The sequence below is a fragment of the Melanostigma gelatinosum genome (assembly GCF_949748355.1).
Source record: "Melanostigma gelatinosum genome assembly, chromosome: 15".
NCBI lineage: Eukaryota > Metazoa > Chordata > Actinopteri > Perciformes > Zoarcidae > Melanostigma > Melanostigma gelatinosum.
Genome location: NC_136648.1, coordinates 17,846,691 through 17,868,386, shown reverse-complemented (window position 1 = coordinate 17,868,386; position 21,696 = coordinate 17,846,691). Strand labels below are relative to the sequence as shown.

Below are 21,696 nucleotides of genomic sequence, written 5' to 3'. Positions count from 1 at the left end.
CTCTTAGATGTGACATGGAAATCATGACACCCAACATGTCACTGGATCGATGATGAATGAGCACGTTAAGGAGAAAATAATCAAATGTTCCTGGGAATTAAAAAAGGCTTCACGAACTCACTCCAGCAGCTGTACATCTTAGTTAGTCGATAAACATGTGGCAGTCACAGGATGTACGCCGTATCGTAAGAAGCTAGGGAATGATGGTAAGTGATGCTCCGATCAAGACCTTAGCATGTCGCTCCTGCCATAGTTCAACATACTATGACTCCCCCGCCCACACACACACACACACACACACACACACAAACTGTCATACTGGCAATCTGGCCAAATGTCAAAGAGCTTACTTGACCTTTTGTGCCTTAACAGAAATCCAGTGGCCTGGCAGCTGTGTAATTCTTGCGCCAGCTGTTATAATCCAGATTTTCAGGTGTGTGTGTGTGTGTGTGTGTGTTGGGTAGATATTTTTTCACATTTTTGGGACTAACCACAGGTCACACCATCATTAATGAGGACTCGCCTCTCCAAAACAATAGTTTCCATGAGTGTAATCGTTTGTTTTGGGGTTAAGACTAAGACAAGGGTCAGTGAGGTATGTTACAGTCAGGACAAACATCCAGGGAAGTCATTTATACAAGTACAGCAGCGCAGATTTGTGTTTGAATCATTTTCTATGAAAGTTTGACGAAGCATCACCTTCCTGCTCTTCTAATGTTGCCCTCAGTGTCTGAATGCGGTAAACCTTAACCTCAAACGTCTCCTCTTAGATCGGCATTACCGATAACGACAACACTGCTGCGCCGTAGACAGAAGGCATATTAGTGTAACATGAAAGACAAGCAGAAAAGTGGTGACAGGTTAAGTCATACATGCACCCACTACTGAAAGCTAATTTCGCATTCCGACCACAGACACTTGAATTGGGAGAAAATATATATGCATTCAAGGCACGGAGGGGAGCAATACGGATGAATGGGATTTTTGGTGCAGCAGACATGGCTGCATGATGTGTCCTGTGCTACATTGAGTGCAATATGGAATATAAGGAGAAGTCGGCATCTATGCTGCTGCCTTGTGAATAACAAAACGAGGGCATGAGGGAAGCACAGAGAACTAAGTGATGGAAACAGGGAGATAAAGGAAGAAAAAAGACTAGATGGGGGGGGGAAGAATGAATAGAGACAGGGAATGATGCAAGCAAGGAAAGGATGAAGCAGGGATGTGAAGAAGGAAGTAAGCATGAATAGACAAAGCCATGGATGAAAAGCAGGAAGAAAGGTAGAATAGATCAAAGCAGAGAAGGGAAGAAGAGTGAGAGGATATGTACACAGAAGCAGGCAAGGAAAGAGGGAGTAAGGAAGGATTTACAGAGCCAGGGAAGGAAGGAAAGAAGGAAAAATAGCTGTAATCAAAGAAGCGGGAAAGGAGAGACGGACATAGGTGTAGAATATATGGAATTGGGCTTGTTAAGGAGGAAGTAAGGAAGAACATACGCAAGTGAGAAAGGAAAGAAGGAAGTAAGGAGGAATATATAGAGCAGGGGAGGAAGGATGAACATACAGAAGTGCGGGGAAAAGGACAGAAAGAAAAGGAGGAAAACAAGGAAGTGCCAGCTCGTGAACTCATGAACACTCTGGTGATCCTCGCTCACCCTTTGCTCCCCTACTGTTCCACCGAGCCACACAATTCATTCACCATGCTCACTGACATGTACACACACACACACACACACACACACACACACACACACACACACACACACACACACACACACACACACACTCACACACACTCCCAAACATCCACTCTGCCATGTTAACTCTCTGGCTCTGCTCCAACGCCCAATGTTTTGCAAAGCAGCTCCCTTTGGCTGCCGAAGACACTCAGCCACAGCGGGGTGCATTCAGTAATGAAGTTAAGTGTGAAGGCAATGTCCTAATTTGAAAGTATAATCAGCTGCCGGTGTTTATTGTTGACTCCTTCTTTCACCCTTGTTCCTTATATGATAATGCTCCAGTAGTGTGGAGAACACAGGGCGCTATTTATCACACTGTTGTTTTTCAAGTTCTACATTGTCAGTGAAGACTTCTTCTTTTTTTTTTTATCATCTCCGCCAGCGGAGGGCCATGCGGACGGCTCCACAGAAGCTGAGGAACCGTCCCAACGCAAACCAGGCCAATGTGATCCAGAGCAGCCCCAGGACCCGAGTCAACCGCTACATCGGCCGCCTGATCGAGGCCCGCCAGACCGAGTCGGACACGGCGGACCTCAACTTCCTCACGCTCATGTACAAGTCCTCGGAGCGCGAGCAGAGGGTAAGGGGCACTTCAGACACTGCAGACGCACACAAACGCACCTATGCTGGTTGTGCATTCAAACCTCCCAATTATATTTTGTCACCCACTCTCCATCTGGTCTCTGGCATCGCGTAGTACCACCAGGTTCCCGATGAGCACTTCATCAGCGCAGTGGTCCTCTCTCTGGTCCTAGCTGCCTTGTTTGGCCTCGTCTATCTTCTCATCATACCACAGTACGTACAGCAGAACCTGTCGCCGTCCCTTCTTCTCTCTACTGCTTTCCCTCTCTCCATTTACTCAGGTCTGTGTCTTTTTAACTAACCCCCCGCCATCTTCTTCTCTCCTTTTTTTTCTTCTTTTTTTTGTATCAGGGGCACATTGGTACTTGTCCTTCTCGTCTTCTGCATCTGTTTCCTAGTCGCTTGTATCATGTACCTGCATATCACTAGAGTACAGGTAAACGCGTCCTTCTCGCCTTCCTTTCCTCAGTCACCTTTTACTCACACCCAACGAACAGAGCTGTCAGGTTTCCTCCTTTCAATTTTTCTCTGCTGTACCTCTTCTTTTTTCGCTGACTAAAGAGAAACATGTCAATGTGTTTCACAAAGGCCCGTAATGACGATTCAGTATTCATTGGCTTCCAGATTACTTTCTAAGCCCCTGTACTGTGCTTAAACTAGTCTGTTCATTTCAGCTTTTGTTGAGGTTGATGGGCGTCCTCACAGCTCCTGACCGCGTCAGTTTGAAAGTTGTCCTTATTTATTTGTTTTACACTTTCATGTTCTCCCTCTCTTTGATTGCAAGCCTTTCTTTCGATACTATTTTCACATCTGCTAACGCACTTCGTCCCATCGTAGTCTTGCCGTATATTAACATATATAGTGTCACATATGTAGGCCCCGCAATATAAATATAAAAGATGTGTCATAGCATTCACAATTCCTCATGGTGTCCGTCGCCTTCACCTAACTTGTCTTTGTTGTTGTCTCGCAGTGTTTCCCAGGGTGCCTGACCATTCAGATTCGCACTGCTCTCTGTATTCTCATAGTGCTCTTAATCTACGCTGTGGCCCAGGCCTGTGTGGTAAGTGGGAAAGGCAAACGATAAATCCACCAAAAATCACCCACCATACTGGGCAACCAGTAACAAAACATGTTGCCAAGCCTTGCACTGTAATTGTAGTTCCTCTTTGGTTTAAAAAAAAGGAGTGCTTACATGCAAGACTGCACCAATGATTTATTGTAACAGATTTTATAAATATTCTAACAATTGTGCTTTACATGATGGTAAAGTAAATTAGGAAACCAAAAAAGCTATCACGATAACTATTTAAGTAGACTACCATATGTATCTGTCTCGGTCAGGTGGGCTGCATGCCCTGGTTGTGGGGTAGTGCCAACGCCAACAGCTCCATCGTCATCATCGATGTGGACAGCGGCACCAACCACACCATGGCGGAGCTGCCTTGTGACGGCGCCCGCTACGCCTTCCTGTCCTGTGTGGTGGGCACGCTCACCTTAGCACTTTTCCTGCGGGTCTCCTGGCTGCCAAAGATGGTGCTGATGCTCCTTCTGGGGGTGCTGTATATCACCGTGTTGGAGCTCAGCGGCTTTCGCAAGACTGCAGGGTGAGGGGTTCACGGCACGACATGACATGGCACGCACAATCACGCACAACACCCCTCGTTTGCACTTCTTTTTATGTCGGTCGATTCCCGGAGTCACACGAGGCAACGATTGGCCGTGAACATCAAGCAACGCTTTTTCTGTGTTTGATCCGCAGAAGGGACGGTTCACCATGAATTTGGAGGAACATTTACAGTATATGTTCTGAGATGTATGTGCGTGGAGGAGTCTTTTGCTTGCTCGTCTGTAGCCCACACACTCTTTCATTTTCCACCCTGTGAAGCAGCACATCTGCTCATTAGTTCCAAATCAGAAGCCTGAAAGCACAATGTGGGCTGGATGATGGGAGCGCGTTAGCTGTTTCCCATCATCCCCCCCCCCGAAAGGGGATCGGCCAATTCTATTGGAGCACAAATCATAACTGTGTCCCTGAAAAGTGATCATGTAGAATTTGATAAGGCTATTGTGATAAAGATCTCTTTTGAAAAAAGCAAATTTTATACATATAATATAATTTCTTTGTATGGTTCAAAGTTTCAAGCACATTTAATCGCTTTCATTTATACTTTTTCATTCATTTAAGATTTTGTTTTGAAGTAAAAAAACAAAAAACAAAAGAAATTTAAAAAAATAACTTTTTGTTCCCGACGCTGTGGGGGGTCCATTTAACCCTCATGTGCAGTTTTCTGTGTGGTCCGGTCCGGTGCTGACTTGTGCGTTGGTCTCTCTTCCACAGTGGGGGGTCCTTCCACATCCGGGGCTATGAGCCCATCCTGTCTCTGTTGCTCTTTGTCGGCGCCCTGGCCCTCCACTCCAGGCAACTTGACCTCAAACTACGCTTGGACTTCCTTTGGGCTGTGCAGGTCAGGAAGTGTGTGCATCAGTGTGGATGTCATAATATATATACGTTGTGTGCCATAGAAATGCTGCCATTTCAACCTTGATACATGTAAACTATCGGGGTATGGAGGTATGGAGGGATTTGTATTTATAGGCCGCCAGCTGGCTGTTCTTTGGCAAACACGAGGGTAAGACGCTTGTTTTCGTTTGGCGCCAGGAGGTTGTTTTGCAAAGTGGGACTGCAAGAGCTGAATTTGAAGCTATCTAATCATTTAACTAGCAGCATTAGTCATGTAATGTACCCAAGTCCGTCCAACTATGAGCCACACAGTCCATGTTGTAAGGTTTGTTACTGACCCCATGTGGTGAAAATGTGGGACAAGCTACAATCCTCACGGCTGTATCTGTGTGTGTGTGTGTGTGTGTTACGTTTTGCTGTCAGGCGGAGGAGGATAGAGATGGCATGGAGAAAGTCAAGCTGGACAACAGGAGGATTCTCTTCAATCTTCTGCCCGCTCACGTGGCTCAGCACTTCCTGTTGTCGAACCCCAGGAACATGGTGAGCCTCGCTAATAGACAGGCAGACAGACAAACAGACCAACAGGTAGATGAACAGACAGAAAATACCAATCAGAAGACACCAACGGCTGCGCTTGACACAGTTACACTGTATTCTTTCGTTCTGCATTAGGATCTCTACTATCAGTCCTACGCACAAGTCGGTGTCCTGTTCGCCTCCATCCCGAACTTCAACGATTTCTACATCGAGCTGGATGGCAACAACATGGGAGTGGAGTGCCTGAGACTACTGAACGAGATCATCGCGGACTTTGACGAGGTGGGGCGCCGATTTTCTGTTTGTTTTTTTTAACACAGACCTGCGGGTGATTTGAACAGTGTCTGTATTTTGTGCTTATTTGAATTGCAGCTCATGGATAAAGAGTGCTACAAAGACATAGAGAAAATCAAAACCATTGGCAGTACATACATGGCAGCCGTGGGCCTTGTCCCCACCATTGGTACTAAGGTGATGTGTCGTTTTGTGTGTAAATGGACGTATAGTGCACCATAACGAAGACAATAGGTGGGATCATTTCCTGCATACACGCTAACCGCTCCGTGTGCTTCTCCTCTTCAGGCCAAGAAGTCTGTCTACGACCATCTGAGCACGATAGCAGACTACGCCATAGAGATGTTTGACGTTTTGGATGAAATCAACTACCAGTCGTACAACGAGTTTGTGTTGAGAGTGGGTATGTCTACCCTTGTATGAAGCCGTCGGCACGATCACAAAGTAAATCACAATCAGAAATCTCAGGCAATATATTGTTTACCGCGTTCTTATGTGTCGTGCAGGTATCAATGTGGGTCCGGTGGTTGCGGGGGTGATCGGGGCGCGGCGACCTCAGTATGACATCTGGGGGAACACGGTCAATGTGGCCAGCAGGATGGACAGCACCGGAGTACCGGGAAAGATACAGGTATCCAACGCACCGTAGATCACAATATTGATCTAAAAGTAGTCAAATTATAAGGGTTTGCTTTCCACGCAATGCTAATAGAGAAACCTGGACAACAAACATCAAAACTACAGGAATGAATCCATCATAAAAACACAAAACTAACAAAAAACAATGCATGCTATATGTCTAAGTAGACCATCATGAACCAGGACTTTAAAGACAAGTAGATAACAATACGTAAACATCCCGTTTTATCCTGTTTCATTTGATTGAGCTTGGCTGAAACACCAACAGTGTTTTCCTACAGTGGTTTCCGTATGTTCCCAGGTGACCGAAGATGTCTACCGCCTGCTGAACACCAACTACGACCTGGTGTGCCGTGGCAAAGTCAGTGTCAAGGGTAAAGGCGAGATGCTGACCTACTTCCTGGAGGGCAAGGTTCAGTGCGTGGGCACCGTGACCACCTCTTCGGTCATGCGCTCCGCCAGCCTGGCGCGCCGGATCCACTCCTGCGGCAAGACCAGCGTCCCGACTAACCTGGCCGGCGGCTCCTCCGCCGCCAGCCTGAACGCCCACGCGAGCATGGGCAGCAACATTCAGGTGAACGCCGGCAACAGCCAAGCGACGTGCCTGCCCTCCACCTGCGAGGAGGACATCGAGCTGACGGAGATCCAGATTGAGGCCGCCGCAGCTGCTGCAGATGTTGCGGTTTAGGAAGAAAGACAAACTTCCCTGCGGAGAAGGAAAGGAAAAAGCCTGGTAGGAGGCCTCGAGAAGACAGGGCTGTCCAGGTGTTTCCTATAAATCCTGAGCTTCTGGCACAGCCCAGAATATGCTCATTCAGGGTGTGAACTTCCGGGGAGAAATGACACGGTGATACGGGACAATCATACTCACTCGGAGGGATTTTTATTGAAACTTCTTGCCACTCTTGGGAGGCAAGAATGCCCAGAATCTCAAATCCTCTGTTTAACATCTCTAATACCAGATGATTCGATTCGTGGCGCTCCCGGGTTCCCCTTCAGGTCCAGGTCTTTGTTTTCTATCTCGTGCATAATCCGTGTACAGGGGATACGTGCGTTGATATCCGGACAAAGACTGATCACGCTATTGCTTTTGCACTGTCTCTCCGAGTATGCCAAGGATACATTGCATTATTTACCACGTAAAACGGTGTTGTTTCTTTTTTTGGTGTGCGTAAGCATGCACGTGCGCGTGTACTTATGTGAGCGTGTGTATGCATGCGGTGGTTAACTCTGAATTGTAAAGGAAACAGCACAAAATACTTCTTTCTTTTCTACTCAGAGCTCACTGGATGAAATAGGCTTTTTCGAGTCATATTTACAGTTGATAGCGCATGACTTTTTTTAAAGAGTTGACACAGCCATAGCACTCCTGTTGAAAGAAAACCAAAGTATTGAGCTTTCCATAGAACTCTAGTTTCGCTGCTCATATCGCCTCAACATATATGTAACAACACACAAGAGAGACGGTTGAAAAATATTTGGCATTCGGGGCTCTTTCAGATGTCATGGGAGGACTTTAACTGGGAGTTTGTGGGGCGCAGACATATATGTCGATATCCAGGAAGCAATTCATACACAACGAGAGAGCACATACAATAAGCACACGACTTCTGCAAATGCACGACCTCGTCCTTCAGCCGAAACCTTTCAAATGCTCCGTGCACACGGACAAACTTTTGGTGCAGTGTCTGGCTGCTGTTCTCTCCGAGGCATGCGTCGCCCTATGCTCCAGCTTTTTTTTTTTCTCTCGCTATATTAAAGCCACATTTTGAGTTTTCCTCAAAAGAAATATATAAATATAAGCTTTAGCACGTCTCCCAGATACAGTCTCAGAAAAGTGAGGCCCTTTTGAATATCTTTGTAGCCTCTTTATCAGCGTTGGACTTTCACTCGATCCGCAAAACGTGTAAATACGTGATGTTTCAAGTTTTTTGCCTTACTCAATAAAGCTTACAGTGATTACAACCTGCCTTTTTAGATATGTTCACTTTGATATGCAGATCATACTTTTTGTAAATAGCCAAAAGCTGTAAACTATGTTGTATCTTGTACAGTGTAAAGTTGGGTTATTGAATATTTTGTAATAAAGACAATATTGGTGTATAAAATAATCAAACGAGTACGGCTGTGAACGTCAATGAAAGTCGGGCCGCCAAAGATATGAAACGAGTATGTGTGTGTGGGATTGTGGTTGAGGGAGGAAATGAAGGTCTTTCAGTTGATTTCTAGGATGAGCCATATGCGGATTCAATCTATTTACATTTTGTCCCCCCCCCCCCCCCAAACCTCAAACACTCATCGGGCAACAAATATAACTTATTCCAGGCAGTCTTCGTTAGTTGCACTCTATAAAACTTAATTTCACACAACTTATGGCTCTAAGAATGTGGCACACAATGGTTTATTATGCCAAACGGTGGACTCCCACAACCCCACAGCCCGGTGAGTGTCACCATGTCACAAACACTGAGCGGGGGTGTATGTGGGGGCGGTGGGGGAGGGGGGGGGGGGGGTTGAAAACTGTTTTCAACTGTTTCCAGAAAACTGTTTTCCCAGCGTTGACGTAGAATTTGTCTTGGGTTCACACAGTGTAACTGTTAAGTCAACACACGCCTGGCTTGCTCAAACAATTCCAGTACAGTAGATGTTGGAATTATTTTTTGCTTTGGAATGAAATACTAAAAACAATCTGATCAGTTGTTGAATATTTGAGAAAAATTGTCACGGCGATGTATTCTGAAGGAGTTCATGCTTTTGCTTTCAAGATCCCGTCACCGTCGTGGTTCCCTGACTCCAAGCTGAAGTTGACATTAAGCAATGAAGGGAATCTGGTGACTGATGGTTCACAAATAACACTCCCCCTTGTGTCATCAGGGCTAAAAGGGGTCAATATGAGTAAATGAGGTTGAGATATTCATCAATAACAAAATTTCAACAAGCATGAAAGCAGTAGACATTTTCTGACACTGCTTCATTTTATAAATATGCAATTTTATAGTAATTTCAAAGGAAGTCTCCTTGAAGGAACTCTGTATTTTGGAACTCATTTTAGGGGAAATAGAGATGATGTTCTGCGTTTAGTTAGTTCGGAGCCGTTATTTACTCCAGAGGAATTTTCTTGCAAAAACTGCTGAGTTTTAACCCAAGTAATTTATTTTTAAAGATCATGTTTTTTGCCTTGATTAGAGCAGCTGAAGGATGACAGAGAAGGAGAGAGAAAGAGAGGGGACGACACACAGGAAAATAGGCCGCAGGCTGGAAACGAAACCCCTGGCAGCTGTGGAGGACTCAGCGTACATGGGGAACACCATGTACCAGGTGAGCCAGAGGTCGCCCCCCAAGTTAATATTAACTCATGAATCACTGATTGGCGAAGACTTGAAAGATGTTTCTCGTAAACACACAAATGTTGTGCTCATATTCACCTTCAGTTTGCCAAAACACATCATGTTTACCTACTTTATTGCAATGTTTCTTTCGTCATCATCAAGACAATTATTTACGTGAGAGGCCAATGCACTTTGTTACACTTTTTCTGGTGTATAGTTCAATTAATAAATAACAGGAAACAACTAAGACACCCAGAACTCAACCAAAACAAAAAGAAAACACACACAAAAAAATCCCGTTTGTCCTTGAGGTCTTACAACCGTGTTGACTACATTTATTATGGGATAGTGTGTAAAGGTCAGTCGTAATGTCAATGGCTGCGTCCAAACTTCCATGCTAACACGCTGTTTAGCATGCTAAAACAGAATGTGAGGTTATTTAGTATGTCCTTAGTGTGAAACCAATAGTACGAGAATTGCATCTGTGAAATATTACAGTATGCAGTATATATGTATATATATATATATATATGTATATATATATATATGTATATATATATATATATATATATATTTACGTATATATATATATACGTATATATATATATATATGTATATATATAAATATGTATATATATACACAGTATGGTATATATGGTTTCAAATAGATATGTATTGCAACGCACATATTTGATTTTATACAACCTTTGGTTCCTGTGTCTAAAAGGACATCCACGCCCACCTGCCTGTAATCAAGCTTCCACACCTGATTTCAATAATCAACTAACGACAGCCTGAAACTGCAGGTTTCAGAAGAGCCCAGTCATCCAGCTACATAGACATTCAGCAGCAACATGTAAGTTGCAAGCCCCTGTATCTACTCTTAACATGTGAAATGATTTATTTTTTTTATCTGAAAATTCATCACGAAATGGACCTTTTATATTAATTCTTCCCTGTACTTTAAGAATAACAAAAAAAGTAAATGGGGGAACAGAGGCCATGTCTGGAGCCCATAAAGGAAGAGTCAGACGAAGATGAAATAAAAGGAAGCGAAACTGGAGAAGGAGAGGAGGAGGAGGAGACAATGGAGGTGAAGGCAGAAGATGAGAGCGAGGATGATGAAGATGCTCTGCTGAGGGTTCTGAGACCTCGACGACTGTCTCGTTCCCTCAGCCAAGAGAGTTTTGGAGAGTTTTCCCAACCTTGTCAGCAGACAAGGTTGGGAAATGAGAAGAGGTCCATTAGTGGTAAGCTGAAAATAAAGGTGAGTTTGTTTTTCTAGGGGCTCGATTCAAATGTATTATCAGGAAACTCAAATGGGACAACGGATATTTTTTTGTTCTTTTTTTAAGGTCTCCAAATGGAAAAAAAATACAACAGCTGAACCGCCAGTGCAGAAGAAGAGAAACAGTAAAGTGAAGAAGGAGTCTCTGACTGTGAGTGCTCACTTCAAGCAAAGATGCTTTAACTTTAAAAATACAAATTACCACGTGAGTTTTTTGGTTCACCAATGTCCTCAAACATATTTCCAAGGAGGAGCCGTTCCCTCAGTGGCTGGTGAACCTGATGGTCAACATTGAAGAGGCAACAACTCACCAACTGGTGGTGGAGTAGCCTTTGCAGGCGTGCACGAGGTGAACCATGTGGGGGGGCCCGTCCAACGTGGCCTCTGCAACGTAGAACAAACTCGTTGCGCCTATAACGTCATTTTGCAAGCAACAGTTTCTTTGTCGTCATCAGTGAACAAAGAAAAAACAGCTAAGCTAGAATAATGAGGCAAACAGGAAGTGTTGAGTCCCTGTCGGTGTCAAAATAATATTGTTTATACTCTTCAACACTGTTTTTCTCTCAAAACTGTTTTTCTAATGTCTTTTTTTTCATGTCAATTTCTGACATGTGTGCCTCCCTTGTATTCAGATACCAAAACAAATTTAAATCCTGCATTCAAATGTTTACCGTACCTTAGTGAAAGTATCAAAGGTGTTCTGCAGACAAATGGCCCTTGTGAGTAGGCTTATGTTATATTACAGGATTATTGTTGCATATGAATTTACATTAAGCAGTACTTTAATGTATAAGTTGGTCAAAGGAGGGTAATTCTCTCTATTCGCTGTTGAGGTTTTTGACCGATACATTTTTATTTTTTTAATGAGCTCATTATCATTCTTCTAATAACTTTAACACTCAAATAAATGCAGTGTAGCAAAAAGTGCAGTATTTGTGTCTCGCATGTGGTGAAGTAAAAGCACAATAAAACAAAAGTTTGACACTTATTACAAAATGGGTGCGTTTCTATAATCATTGTTACGTAAATGGTCACTGCTGGGAGAAGCACAACAGTTCATGAATCTTAGTGCAGCACATTTTTGGGTGAGTAGCGTTTCGGGGTCACGTGGAGTACGTCAGAGTAAGTCCAGCTATCGGGCACACAGCTATGACAAATACTACACCAACAGTGTAAGAGCCATGCTACAGTGTTTACAGTTAGTTTAAATGTGTTCCGTTTTTAGAATGTTGAACATACAATATAATTAAGGTCCTGCTCATGGATCACTTTGGGTTGACTCCTTTAAGTGGGTTTTGTGCAAGTTAAGCTTTGATGGAGCAGGATGTGGAGCAACATTGTTTTTCTGACCGCTTATTGTACACCGTATTTTAGTTATTGCCGGCAGAAGATCAGTTCTTGATAGCCCATTATGTGGTATGGATACATTTTAGTTTTCACGGAATAAACTGCTTTTCACGCATTCCGATCCTCATCATTTGGATAACTGACCATGGAAAACACAGCCTGCAGAGGAGCATGTCAGAACATTTTACATACTGCAGGAAGTGAAAGGGGTTTTTAACAAGCTGCCACCAGTTACAACCATCTTTGTTCAGACAAACATGTTGTGATTCCAAAGCAGAGCAATCCATAACGTTGGGGTGATGCAATGCTGAAAGTGGAGTGGTCTTGTTTATCTGCCTGATAACGGGAACCTTCACCAAAAGAGATTAAAAGGGACAAATAGGATTTCAGTGTGAAAACAGTGTCGAAGCACAAATCGGTCAGCATTACTTCACGAAATAAGAGTCAGTCAGCAACAGTTTTCATAAGCACCAGTCATTATCTCGTGGCCTATAAGCTAGTTATCCAGTATTCCTTATTGTGGATGCCATCCATTACGACTTTGTTGCATTTCTTTAAACGGCAGTATCCATATGGTTGTTTTCATGACCTCAAAAGGAAAAACACAAAGATCTGTAATTTTGTCGTATACGAAAACAGGGTTGTTTTCACTTTGTGTTCCAAAGTCAATATTGACTGCAGACCTGATGAACCTGGAATCTACGCATGTGACGCAGGGTCATCGCCGTTTAAAGCTGCTTTGTCAAAAATATTTTACATCTGCAGCGAGCGTGTCAATCATTAACTCCTCTGGAGGCCAGACGTCCGTATAAATACTGCTGGTTCGGAGAAATCAGTTTAGAAGGAAAAGTAACCAGGCAGATTGCAGAGGCTACATCTAAGAAGAAGAGCGCATTTATCTGAAGATGCCCAGATTATATGAGAAGCTGACTCTCGTCGCAGCGGTGGCAGCTCTGGCCGTCTTGGTGAGGTCGTCCCCGGTGGTGGGGCCGGAGCCCATCCGCTGCGCCGCCTGTACGCAAGAGACGCTCAACGCCTGTCCCGCCGTGCCGGCGGACTGCGCGCAGGTGCTGCGGGAGCCCGGATGCGGCTGCTGCATGGCCTGCGCTCTGGAGAGAGGCGCGTCCTGTGGGGTTCACACGGCCCACTGCGGAGAGGGCCTCCGCTGCACTCCCAGGCCCGGCGAGGCCAGGCCGCTCCACGCCCTGACCAGAGGACAGGGGGTCTGCACCGAACACCTGGGCCAAGGTAGTCTCAAGAGTTGCATGTGTTTGTTTTTTTAGATCTGGAAATTCCACAAAGTGTCCTCAAACCAACACAAAAAATAAAAAAAGAATTAAAATCATTTTGATATATTTTGAAAAAATACACAAAACAGAAATATATTCAACATTAAAGTCAAAGTTATTTCCTAAAACAGAGGATGCTGTCCCTGACCACGGATCTCTGCACTACCTGTTGGGCCTCAACCTTCCTTTGGACCCCCAAGACGAGGGCCAAGAGAGTATCAGGACCAAGGTCAACGCCATCGCCAACACGCTGTCACACGAGGTGAGCAAAAGAAAAGAAACATCAACCAGACTCAAGAGGCTGAGAATGTTGCCTTCATTCCACTAGAGGGAGCTCTCGAGGAGCTGTGGGATTATTGGGATTCATTTATTTATTCATTTTTTGCAAAGTAGCTACATGGTGTATTTGTTCACATGTGGCCGTAGTTCTCACATTGTCTGTCTTTCTTTCTCGGTAGCCGCAGGGCCCCTGTCACATTGAGCTGCACGCAGCAGTGGGCACGATATCCAGCTCGCAGCAGAAACTTGGAGTGAAGTTCACAACGTTCTACCTCCCCAACTGCGATAAACGCGGCTACTACCAGGCCAAGCAGGTGAGGGGTTCAGGATGAAAAACAAAAAAAAACTTGCTCGACCTGTTTCAGGGAAAAAAGAGAGATTCATCCTAAAGCTAACCGGGGTGATTTTTCATGTGTTTTGTTCCCCCCCCCCCCCCCCCCATCAGTGTGAGTCATCTCTGGTCGGACCGCCCGCTCGCTGCTGGTGTGTCTCTCCCTGGAACGGGAAGAAGCTCCCGGGCTCGAACGACCTGCTGGGTGACTCAGAGTGTCATCAAGAAGTCACGCGCTAGAGGATGGACACACTTACTAAACACACTTACGGGCACAGTCACAATCAGACATGTTTCACAAAGGGAAAGTGTAAATCTACCTTTATGATGAACTGACTTCTCTTCAAAAAACGCACAAAATATAAATTCCTACTTCGGAAGAGGGAAATTTCCTCTCATATTATTTACATGATGTATGTATCAAGTCTTATTTATTCTCACTAGCATTAACCATTTGTCATTTTTAGATTTTTTTATATGTTTGCCCGTTTTCGCCTCTCTCTCTCTCTCTTCCCGATTGTAAATAGGGCAACACTGTATACATTTGTGTTTCTCACTAAATAACTCCATTTCTCAAAACCACAAGTCCGCAGCTCTGCCAAGCCCATTTCAGAGGCTTCAGGATCTTTTTTTTTTTTTTCTTTTTTTTTTTTTGATTCATTCAAAACTGGAGCTGTGCACGGCACGAAACGACACAGCGCTCATTCATCCGACGTGTTGACATTGTCTGAATGTATCTCCATTGGCGTTTCCTCAATGGGTATTGGGGGAAATACTTAAAGTGCCGCAAGTATGTGCACGGTGGCCAAGCACAAACATATCAGGGCTCATCCCGGCCAGCGTGAGGTTTGGGATGGGCTGGTCTGCATTTGTCTACCTCTACCAGTGTCTGCAGGTCCTCAGGTTTAGCCAAGGATTTCTGAGGGCTCTTCTCAGCTAAGCCTTTTTATTTTTTCGGCCTATTCTTGCATCTATTCTAAGTATTTATTGTGATCCACATGTGTGAATTCTGTTTGTTTTTTGTGTCTGTTGTTGAGAGCACATGTGTGGTGGACCAAAATTGTTTGTAAATGCTGCTATGCAATTCTTGGTTTTGTTGTGACAATGTCTTCTTCTAATTCTGTAGCCGTGCGTCCCATTAAAATGTTATTTAATCACGATGGGGTGGTGCTTGAATGTGTTCTTTCAACAACAACAAAAAGTCCTGTTTCATGCACAAAGCGAGAGCGGGCAAGATGAGGACACAAAGAAAAATGAAAATGCAAAAGCGGGATCTTTTTATACGGCCTTTATTAAGTAAAAAATAGACGTCTGAGGGTTGCATTTCACATGCAAACAGCTTATTCACTTAAACCAAGCCAGGTGATGGAGATGATCACCGGCTGCACAGAGATCAGAGACAACGGTTTGTGGCCTTTATCCCCAAAAATTCAGCTTATGCAAACTGACAACAAAACATCAACAACCACAGTACAGACTGGAGGAAATGTCCCTCTTCTTGTGGCTTCAGATCCAGCATCAATCATTTAAATTTGAATAAAGTATACGCACTGTAGTATTTGAGCTGCACAGTCCAGTCCAACTTCCTGAGGGGCAGGAAGCCACCGGAAAAAAAAAAGAAGAAATTCATAGAAAAGTAAGGCACTGCATGCTTACTCCGAAAGACTTATTCATACACACATACACAACGTCTCTACAACAAACCACGAGCATACAAATTATGACAAGCATGTACACATGTGCAATGCCACTCAATTGTGCGTAAATGAAGAGCACTCTCATCAATGTTGGGTGACAAACGTCTCTGTTTTGTTTTTTGAATAATCGGCCTCTGAGATGAATCGCATCCTCTTCTCAGAAGTTGTCCCGGCTGAGTCAGAGACAAAAAAAAGCTTATGAAGAGTCCACCCATCGCAGAAAAGTACAGTATCTGTGAAACAGAGGCCCTTTTTCTTCTTCTGCCTCTGTTCCCCTTGCAAAAAAGGTCCCAGATGGAAACAGCAAACATCCAATGTATCGGCTGAGCCATCTCTTGACCTCTCTCCCAATATCCTCAGTGTCTCCATTTGTTTACAATTCTTCTTGCTCTCACAAACCCTCCCTCCCTCCCTCCCCCCGTCCGGCCCCGCTGCTATTGGCTCTCGGAGTTGTAGTGCTGGGCGTCTCCTCGCTCCTTCCCATCGAAACCTGGCAAGGGCTGCCCGTATTTGTCCACGCACCAACAGAAGCCTCGCTTTCTGCCTTTGGACGGCCGGCACTGAAAGTGAAAGAAAGGGACAGGGTGAAGGGAGGGGGGGAGAAATAAGGAGAGGAGGGGTGGAGGTGGAGGTGAGGGGCAGCGAAATGTGTAAATCCAGTTGAATATGCAGCATTATGAGAAGCCACTTTACTCGATGAAGTAGAACAGCCATAGTTAAGAGGCATTAATGGTCAGATTGTGCTGAGTCGACGCAGCCTTGTGGTATTTTGAGCTGCTTTTTATGGTCTACCTCCTGTTACACACACATATAGAGAGACCTTTAAGGTAAACAGAAACCTGGTAAAATATTTGCTTAGTCCCGTTTGTGAACAACTGGGAACCAAGATCTATTTTCAGAAGCTGCAGTGGCCAGTGCGAATCATCTGTTGCTGATTATAGCCCACAGCTCCAAATTATGGGTACTACAAATGACTTACAGAGTCTGTGGAGCTACCCAAGGGCTGTTATTTTGCTGCCAATTTTACTAAAGGTCAACCTCCACTCTAGTAAAACATGCAGCCATTCTTTTCGAGGGCTCAAGCAACGGCGTTGCGGCTCCACTGAGGAGTCGTAGCCGATCGGGAGGGAAGGGGTCCGCATGTAGTTCAATATGAGAGGACTCAGATCACTGTTGCATAGGAAGCACGGGGGGGGGGGAGGTAAAACTGTAGTTTCGAGATGAACGCATCACAAATTGCATGGTAACAATACCACAGAAATCTGAATTTTAATTAGCAGATTACTGGGGGGAAAACGTGCATCTGCTTCCCGCATAACATCTGTCCCGGCATTTACTGTTATTAAGAGCTGTAATAAGGGACGTTCTTGCTTCAAATCATGCAAACGTCCAAATTAAACTGACCAACGTGAAATGTCTGCCACGCCCTTCGGCCCCTCGGGGGCTCAGCGGCGGTGCGCTGAGTTCCGTTCTACATAAACAAAGACAATGAGCCCGGCGTTGTGAGGCTGATGAGATGATTGCAGGCCGAGGCGAACACTTCCATTAATAAGCAGGAGGGACTGCTATGTCATAAGAAGGGCTGCCTCGGCGGCGATGCAGGGGCGCCGGGAGCCCTAAGTGGCTCCATATGAATGCGTCAGAACCACTCATTTATTACAAGCCGATCGTGGGTTGGACCACGTGAGCGCGGGGATGGCTGCGGCTCTATTTCTGTGCACGCTTCTCAAAAGTCCAGCAATTATGGGGGGAGCGCGTCGGGTGCCGGCGGCCACCTTGACGTCTGTCTCCCTGGGAGGGTTCCCGTTAAACGGCCATCGTCCCAGCCGTCAACCCTGCTGGGGTTTGGCCCCTGTGGCTCCTGTCTCCAGAGCCAGTGGCTCGGGTCTACCTCACTGGTGTGGTGGTGCAATGATGAGGCTCTAATGACTACCAATGAATGCAGGAAGACAGCTATACGCATCTGTAATTGGGCTGCAGGAGCCCAAAGGTTTGAGTCACTCGCCTACAGCATTGGATCTTTATTAATGCAGCATGTAAAAAAAGGAACTGTGGGTTTCCTTCTCACGGCCTCTCACAGTTGTAAACAGTGTTTACCAGGTAGACGTTCAAAAGATGTGTAGCCTCTCGGGAAAACAATGCACGAGCCTGTATTTCAGCGTGTACAGTCACTGTCAAACGATGGTCCTGTGAATGTGCTTTCGTACCTGTTTTTTCTTATAGAAGCCCTTCTTGTCACAGTTTGGTATGCGGAAACCTCTGGGGTTGAGAATGTCTGTAATCTTGAGGCTGCTGAGAATGCTCTGGATCTCTCTCCGACAGGGACCCTGCAGATGAGGGAACACATAAGCAGTGACACTTCAACATCTCCAGCTCCGAACTTGTGCGGCTGATGCCATTAGCACGAGCTAACATTTCATTTTGCAGTGTGGTTTTGGACATGCATTCTTTGTTTTTGTAATGGGTGGGGGTGGGGGGGGGGGGATAAGGATGTCAACAAATCTGACTCAGGCTGTATCACACTGCTCCGGCGTAATACCTAAACAATGGCTGCTGCGATATGAAAGAGGTGACGCACGAGAAATCAATTCATCCGACCGAACTGCGGCGGCTTAGCAGTTTGCCAAAGCTGCTTAACACGTCACACAAGGATGGGGGACGAAAGTGAAATTTGGAGGAGCTGAAAGAGGGAGCCAAAAGGCTTGTCCTCGAGTCCAAGTACTCCAGTCACTAATCAAAGCAGCCAGTCAAAGCCCATTACTGGTGTGTGTGTGTGTGTGTGTGTGTGCTCACTTCTCTGGCCAGAGAGAAGATCAAAATAGCAGCAGGGCTTCCCAACAGGCACTCACACAGGCCAATCCATCATCCGCTGGCTCCCAGTACACCCGGCACGCGGACGCCTTGTGGCCAAACAACCGCCTGACCCAGGTCAGCCGCAGGGCCGTCGTACCCGCTCGCTGCCACGCCGTTCTGCTGCCAACCACGGGCACCGCGACCCAAAAACATTTCATCACCCGCAATGGGAGAAAAACACCAAAACACAGAGGAAGAGGAGAAAAACATTCCTCCAGTGTGCTCTGAAGAGAGAGGGGGAAAAAAAGAGGAGAAAAAAAAGCTGGTTGTGTTACTTACATACTCTGGCTCCTGTTTGGTCTCTAGAGAGAAGTTTTGCTGGTCCGTGATGAGGGGTCCCGGGAGCTCGTCCATTTTAAAGCTCTGGGTTCTCTTCTGCTGCTCCCGTCGGAGGACCTCTGACTTGGCAGAGGGGAAAATAGGGTGAAGCGGAGGTCTCGGGGGTCCCGTGGGCCTGTGGGTGCTGTACGAGGTCTGGAGGCCCGACCCGGTGGAGTTTCGCTCCTCGTAGGAAGTCTCAATATTCTCTGCTGAAGTTGGAGAACATGTGTCACAAAAAGCGGTACACAATCTTCCATTTGAGGGAGGGATTTTATATGGTGATCGAGACATGTGTCACTGCGAGGGTCACAAGGAATCTATTACATCGTTCCATCGGTTGGAAAAAACGAAGACAAATATGCAAAACGACCACCACTTGATTCCAAAAGTGTTAAACCTCGACTAGCTGTAGTCCCAGTCCCTCTCCTTTAAGAACCCGAGATAAACAGTGACATTATCACCTTTCAAAGCAACATTTAATCTGATTCAGGGAGGCTCAGGTCTTCACACTGACTTTAAACTAAAAAGGAAACAACTTCCTGCTATTGAGTTGCACCTCTCCTCTCTTGCACCATGAAATTCCTACTAAGGCTCAACAAATCTTTCCTCCTAATGCTTCGACCCGACTCATCCTCCAGCTTCTCTTTGCATGAATGAAGAGAACTCACTGAGTGAACTTTGAGCTGGATGTCTGCTCTCATTGTATGCGATGGAACTGAGAGTTGATTAACACTTGTAAAATCGGCCAACCATATACTCTCTTCTCATCACATCTTCCTTTGGCATTTAGAAGCTCGCAGATTCAACGAGGGAAACAAATAAAACAAAGTCTGCACAGCGATTTCACGTTGCATGCAACTCATTTTTAAAACCGTTCTTGGAGGTGAATAAAAACATATTGGAAAAAGGTGCACGCGCAACAGTTACCTGGCAGCTCGTTGACCGGAGGAGTCGGTCTGACGGAGAGGCGTTTGTTCGAGGCGTTTGCGCAGATCCCGCGTCCCTCCAGCAGCGCCTGCAGAGGTCTCGTCTCACCGGGCTGATGCTGACACGTGAGCCCGGAGCCGCATCTCCCGGAGTACACGCCGCACGGCTGGCCGAAGCTGAGCGCGCAAGTCATGCAGCAGCCGCAGCCCGGCTCGCGGACCCTCTCGGCGCAGTCCCGGGGCAGAGGCTTGCACAGAAGCCGCGCGCCCACGTCGCACGGCTCGCATCTGATGACCGGGCCGAGCGCACCTGACCTCCGTGTGAACGACGCCAGGAGAAAAGTCATGCAAAGTGCGCGAAAACGGGAGTCCATTGCGGCGTCTGGGGAGCGTGTACGGAGGTGGTGTCAAAGTGAGGAAGCGGAGCTGTCCCGCTGCGGTGCTCTCTAATTCACATAACGCCACCGGAGAAAACATCTCAATATATAGAGCCCGGGGACTGTAGGCACACCCCCGAGGAGCTCGCGGTCTGCCGATGAATTGCCTCGACTCCGTTATTCCTGTAAAACCATCCGAGCAAGTGCAGAGCAGTAGAACGCATTTTGAAGATTGATTTTGAATAAAATAAGAAAAAGAACAATAAAAAAAACTACAACCCTTCGCTTTAGCTGATGGATTTTGTATTTAATAGCCTGCATATATTTCAAAATATGATGCATTTGACAGGTGATTAAACACGCTGTCAAGGAAGTAATCATGTCAATACACAGCAATGTTTTAATGTGCATCAACTCTCAGTTTGAAGGGCGCACGAGTCCAGGCATCTGCTATGCACAGAGTCCTTCATAGGGGGCGCCAATAGTGTGTGTGTGTGTGTGTGTGTGTGTGTGTGTGTGTGTGTGTGTGTGTGTGTGTGTGTGTGTGTGTGTGTCAAGCATTTACAGCTTCCTCAACTGTGATGCAGCTCTAATTTGTCAATGATTCAGTGACACTTGCAGTGAACTTAAGAGGCCAAAGTGACTTCATCTGCACAATGAGTATATGAGTGTGTGATGGCATTTGTGTGTGTGTGTGAGAAGCTACCGCACGTGACCCTGCATGACCTGTATACTGTAAACAGTCATAAACTGTGACCGTTCCACTCATTAGATGATGACTTCAAGCTTCGGTACAGTATATAAACTACAACAGATGACATGTTGAAGAATCGATACAAAACCAGCGGAGGAATGTTACTAAGTAGCTATATTTACTGAAGCACTTATGAGAACACATTTGTGGTACTTGAATGCCTTCTTTACCTTTTATTCTATTCTTTTGCTCACTACATTTATTTGAGAACTACTAGTTATCCTGCAGCATAATACTTTAAATACAAAACAAATGGTTGTTGATTATGCATTTTTATTGATGAAACAATCCAACAGTATGTGAAATTCTCACACTTGTCCATTTTGAATATTAAGAGGAGACACTACAGGTGAGTATATTAACAAAGATGAACCCATATCGGCAAGTAATTAATCAAGTTGATTACTTACATTGAGACAATTCGTTTTTATGAATATGTTTGAGGAGACAGCATCTTGTGAAATGTGTGCTGATTTTAACATCCATTTCCAGACCAGAAATCTGAACATTGGATAAAGCCAGGTTCAAAATTTTTTGAAAATTATTTTGTTGACATATTAGAGTCAAAGGTCAAAAAACTATTTTTTGAAATGGGACGAAGACGATCCAAGAGATGAGGTTTTACGGTAAACAGGTTCCATGTACGCCAGA

General features: G+C 45.3%; 3 protein-coding genes across 3 annotated transcripts in view; 2 read left to right on the top strand and 1 right to left on the bottom strand.

The window, feature by feature from the left end:
• The window catches only part of LOC306789589 (adenylate cyclase type 1-like), a gene marked incomplete at both ends in the record, with an annotated part of 34,262 nt that extends 27,320 nt beyond the window's left edge, over nucleotides 1–6,942 (top strand). Inside the window, 12 exons of the mRNA XM_079285606.1 lie at nucleotides 2,121–2,318; nucleotides 2,436–2,533; nucleotides 2,672–2,756; nucleotides 3,294–3,383; nucleotides 3,665–3,927; nucleotides 4,662–4,788; nucleotides 5,208–5,369; nucleotides 5,457–5,603; nucleotides 5,694–5,792; nucleotides 5,904–6,018; nucleotides 6,122–6,246; nucleotides 6,556–6,942. Coding sequence (XP_079141732.1) covers nucleotides 2,121–2,318; nucleotides 2,436–2,533; nucleotides 2,672–2,756; nucleotides 3,294–3,383; nucleotides 3,665–3,927; nucleotides 4,662–4,788; nucleotides 5,208–5,369; nucleotides 5,457–5,603; nucleotides 5,694–5,792; nucleotides 5,904–6,018; nucleotides 6,122–6,246; nucleotides 6,556–6,942 — 1,896 coding nt within the window. The remainder of the gene's footprint in view (nucleotides 1–2,120; nucleotides 2,319–2,435; nucleotides 2,534–2,671; nucleotides 2,757–3,293; nucleotides 3,384–3,664; nucleotides 3,928–4,661; nucleotides 4,789–5,207; nucleotides 5,370–5,456; nucleotides 5,604–5,693; nucleotides 5,793–5,903; nucleotides 6,019–6,121; nucleotides 6,247–6,555) is intronic.
• A 6,181-nt stretch (nucleotides 6,943–13,123) lies between these two features.
• Nucleotides 13,124–14,357, top strand: LOC306789853 (insulin-like growth factor-binding protein 1; the record flags this gene model as incomplete). Its single annotated transcript, XM_079285920.1, has 4 exons — nucleotides 13,124–13,466; nucleotides 13,639–13,769; nucleotides 13,972–14,100; nucleotides 14,232–14,357. The coding sequence occupies 4 exons, from the start codon at nucleotides 13,124–13,126 to the stop codon at nucleotides 14,355–14,357; spliced, it is 729 nt and encodes a 242-aa protein (XP_079142046.1).
• A 1,891-nt stretch (nucleotides 14,358–16,248) lies between these two features.
• On the bottom strand, nucleotides 16,249–20,288 carry LOC306788687 (insulin-like growth factor-binding protein 3; the record flags this gene model as incomplete). The annotated part of the gene is made up of 4 exons (XM_079284291.1): nucleotides 16,249–16,374; nucleotides 18,022–18,141; nucleotides 18,947–19,197; nucleotides 19,916–20,288. The coding sequence occupies 4 exons, from the start codon at nucleotides 20,286–20,288 to the stop codon at nucleotides 16,249–16,251; spliced, it is 870 nt and encodes a 289-aa protein (XP_079140417.1).
• Nucleotides 20,289–21,696: the final 1,408 nt, after the last annotated feature.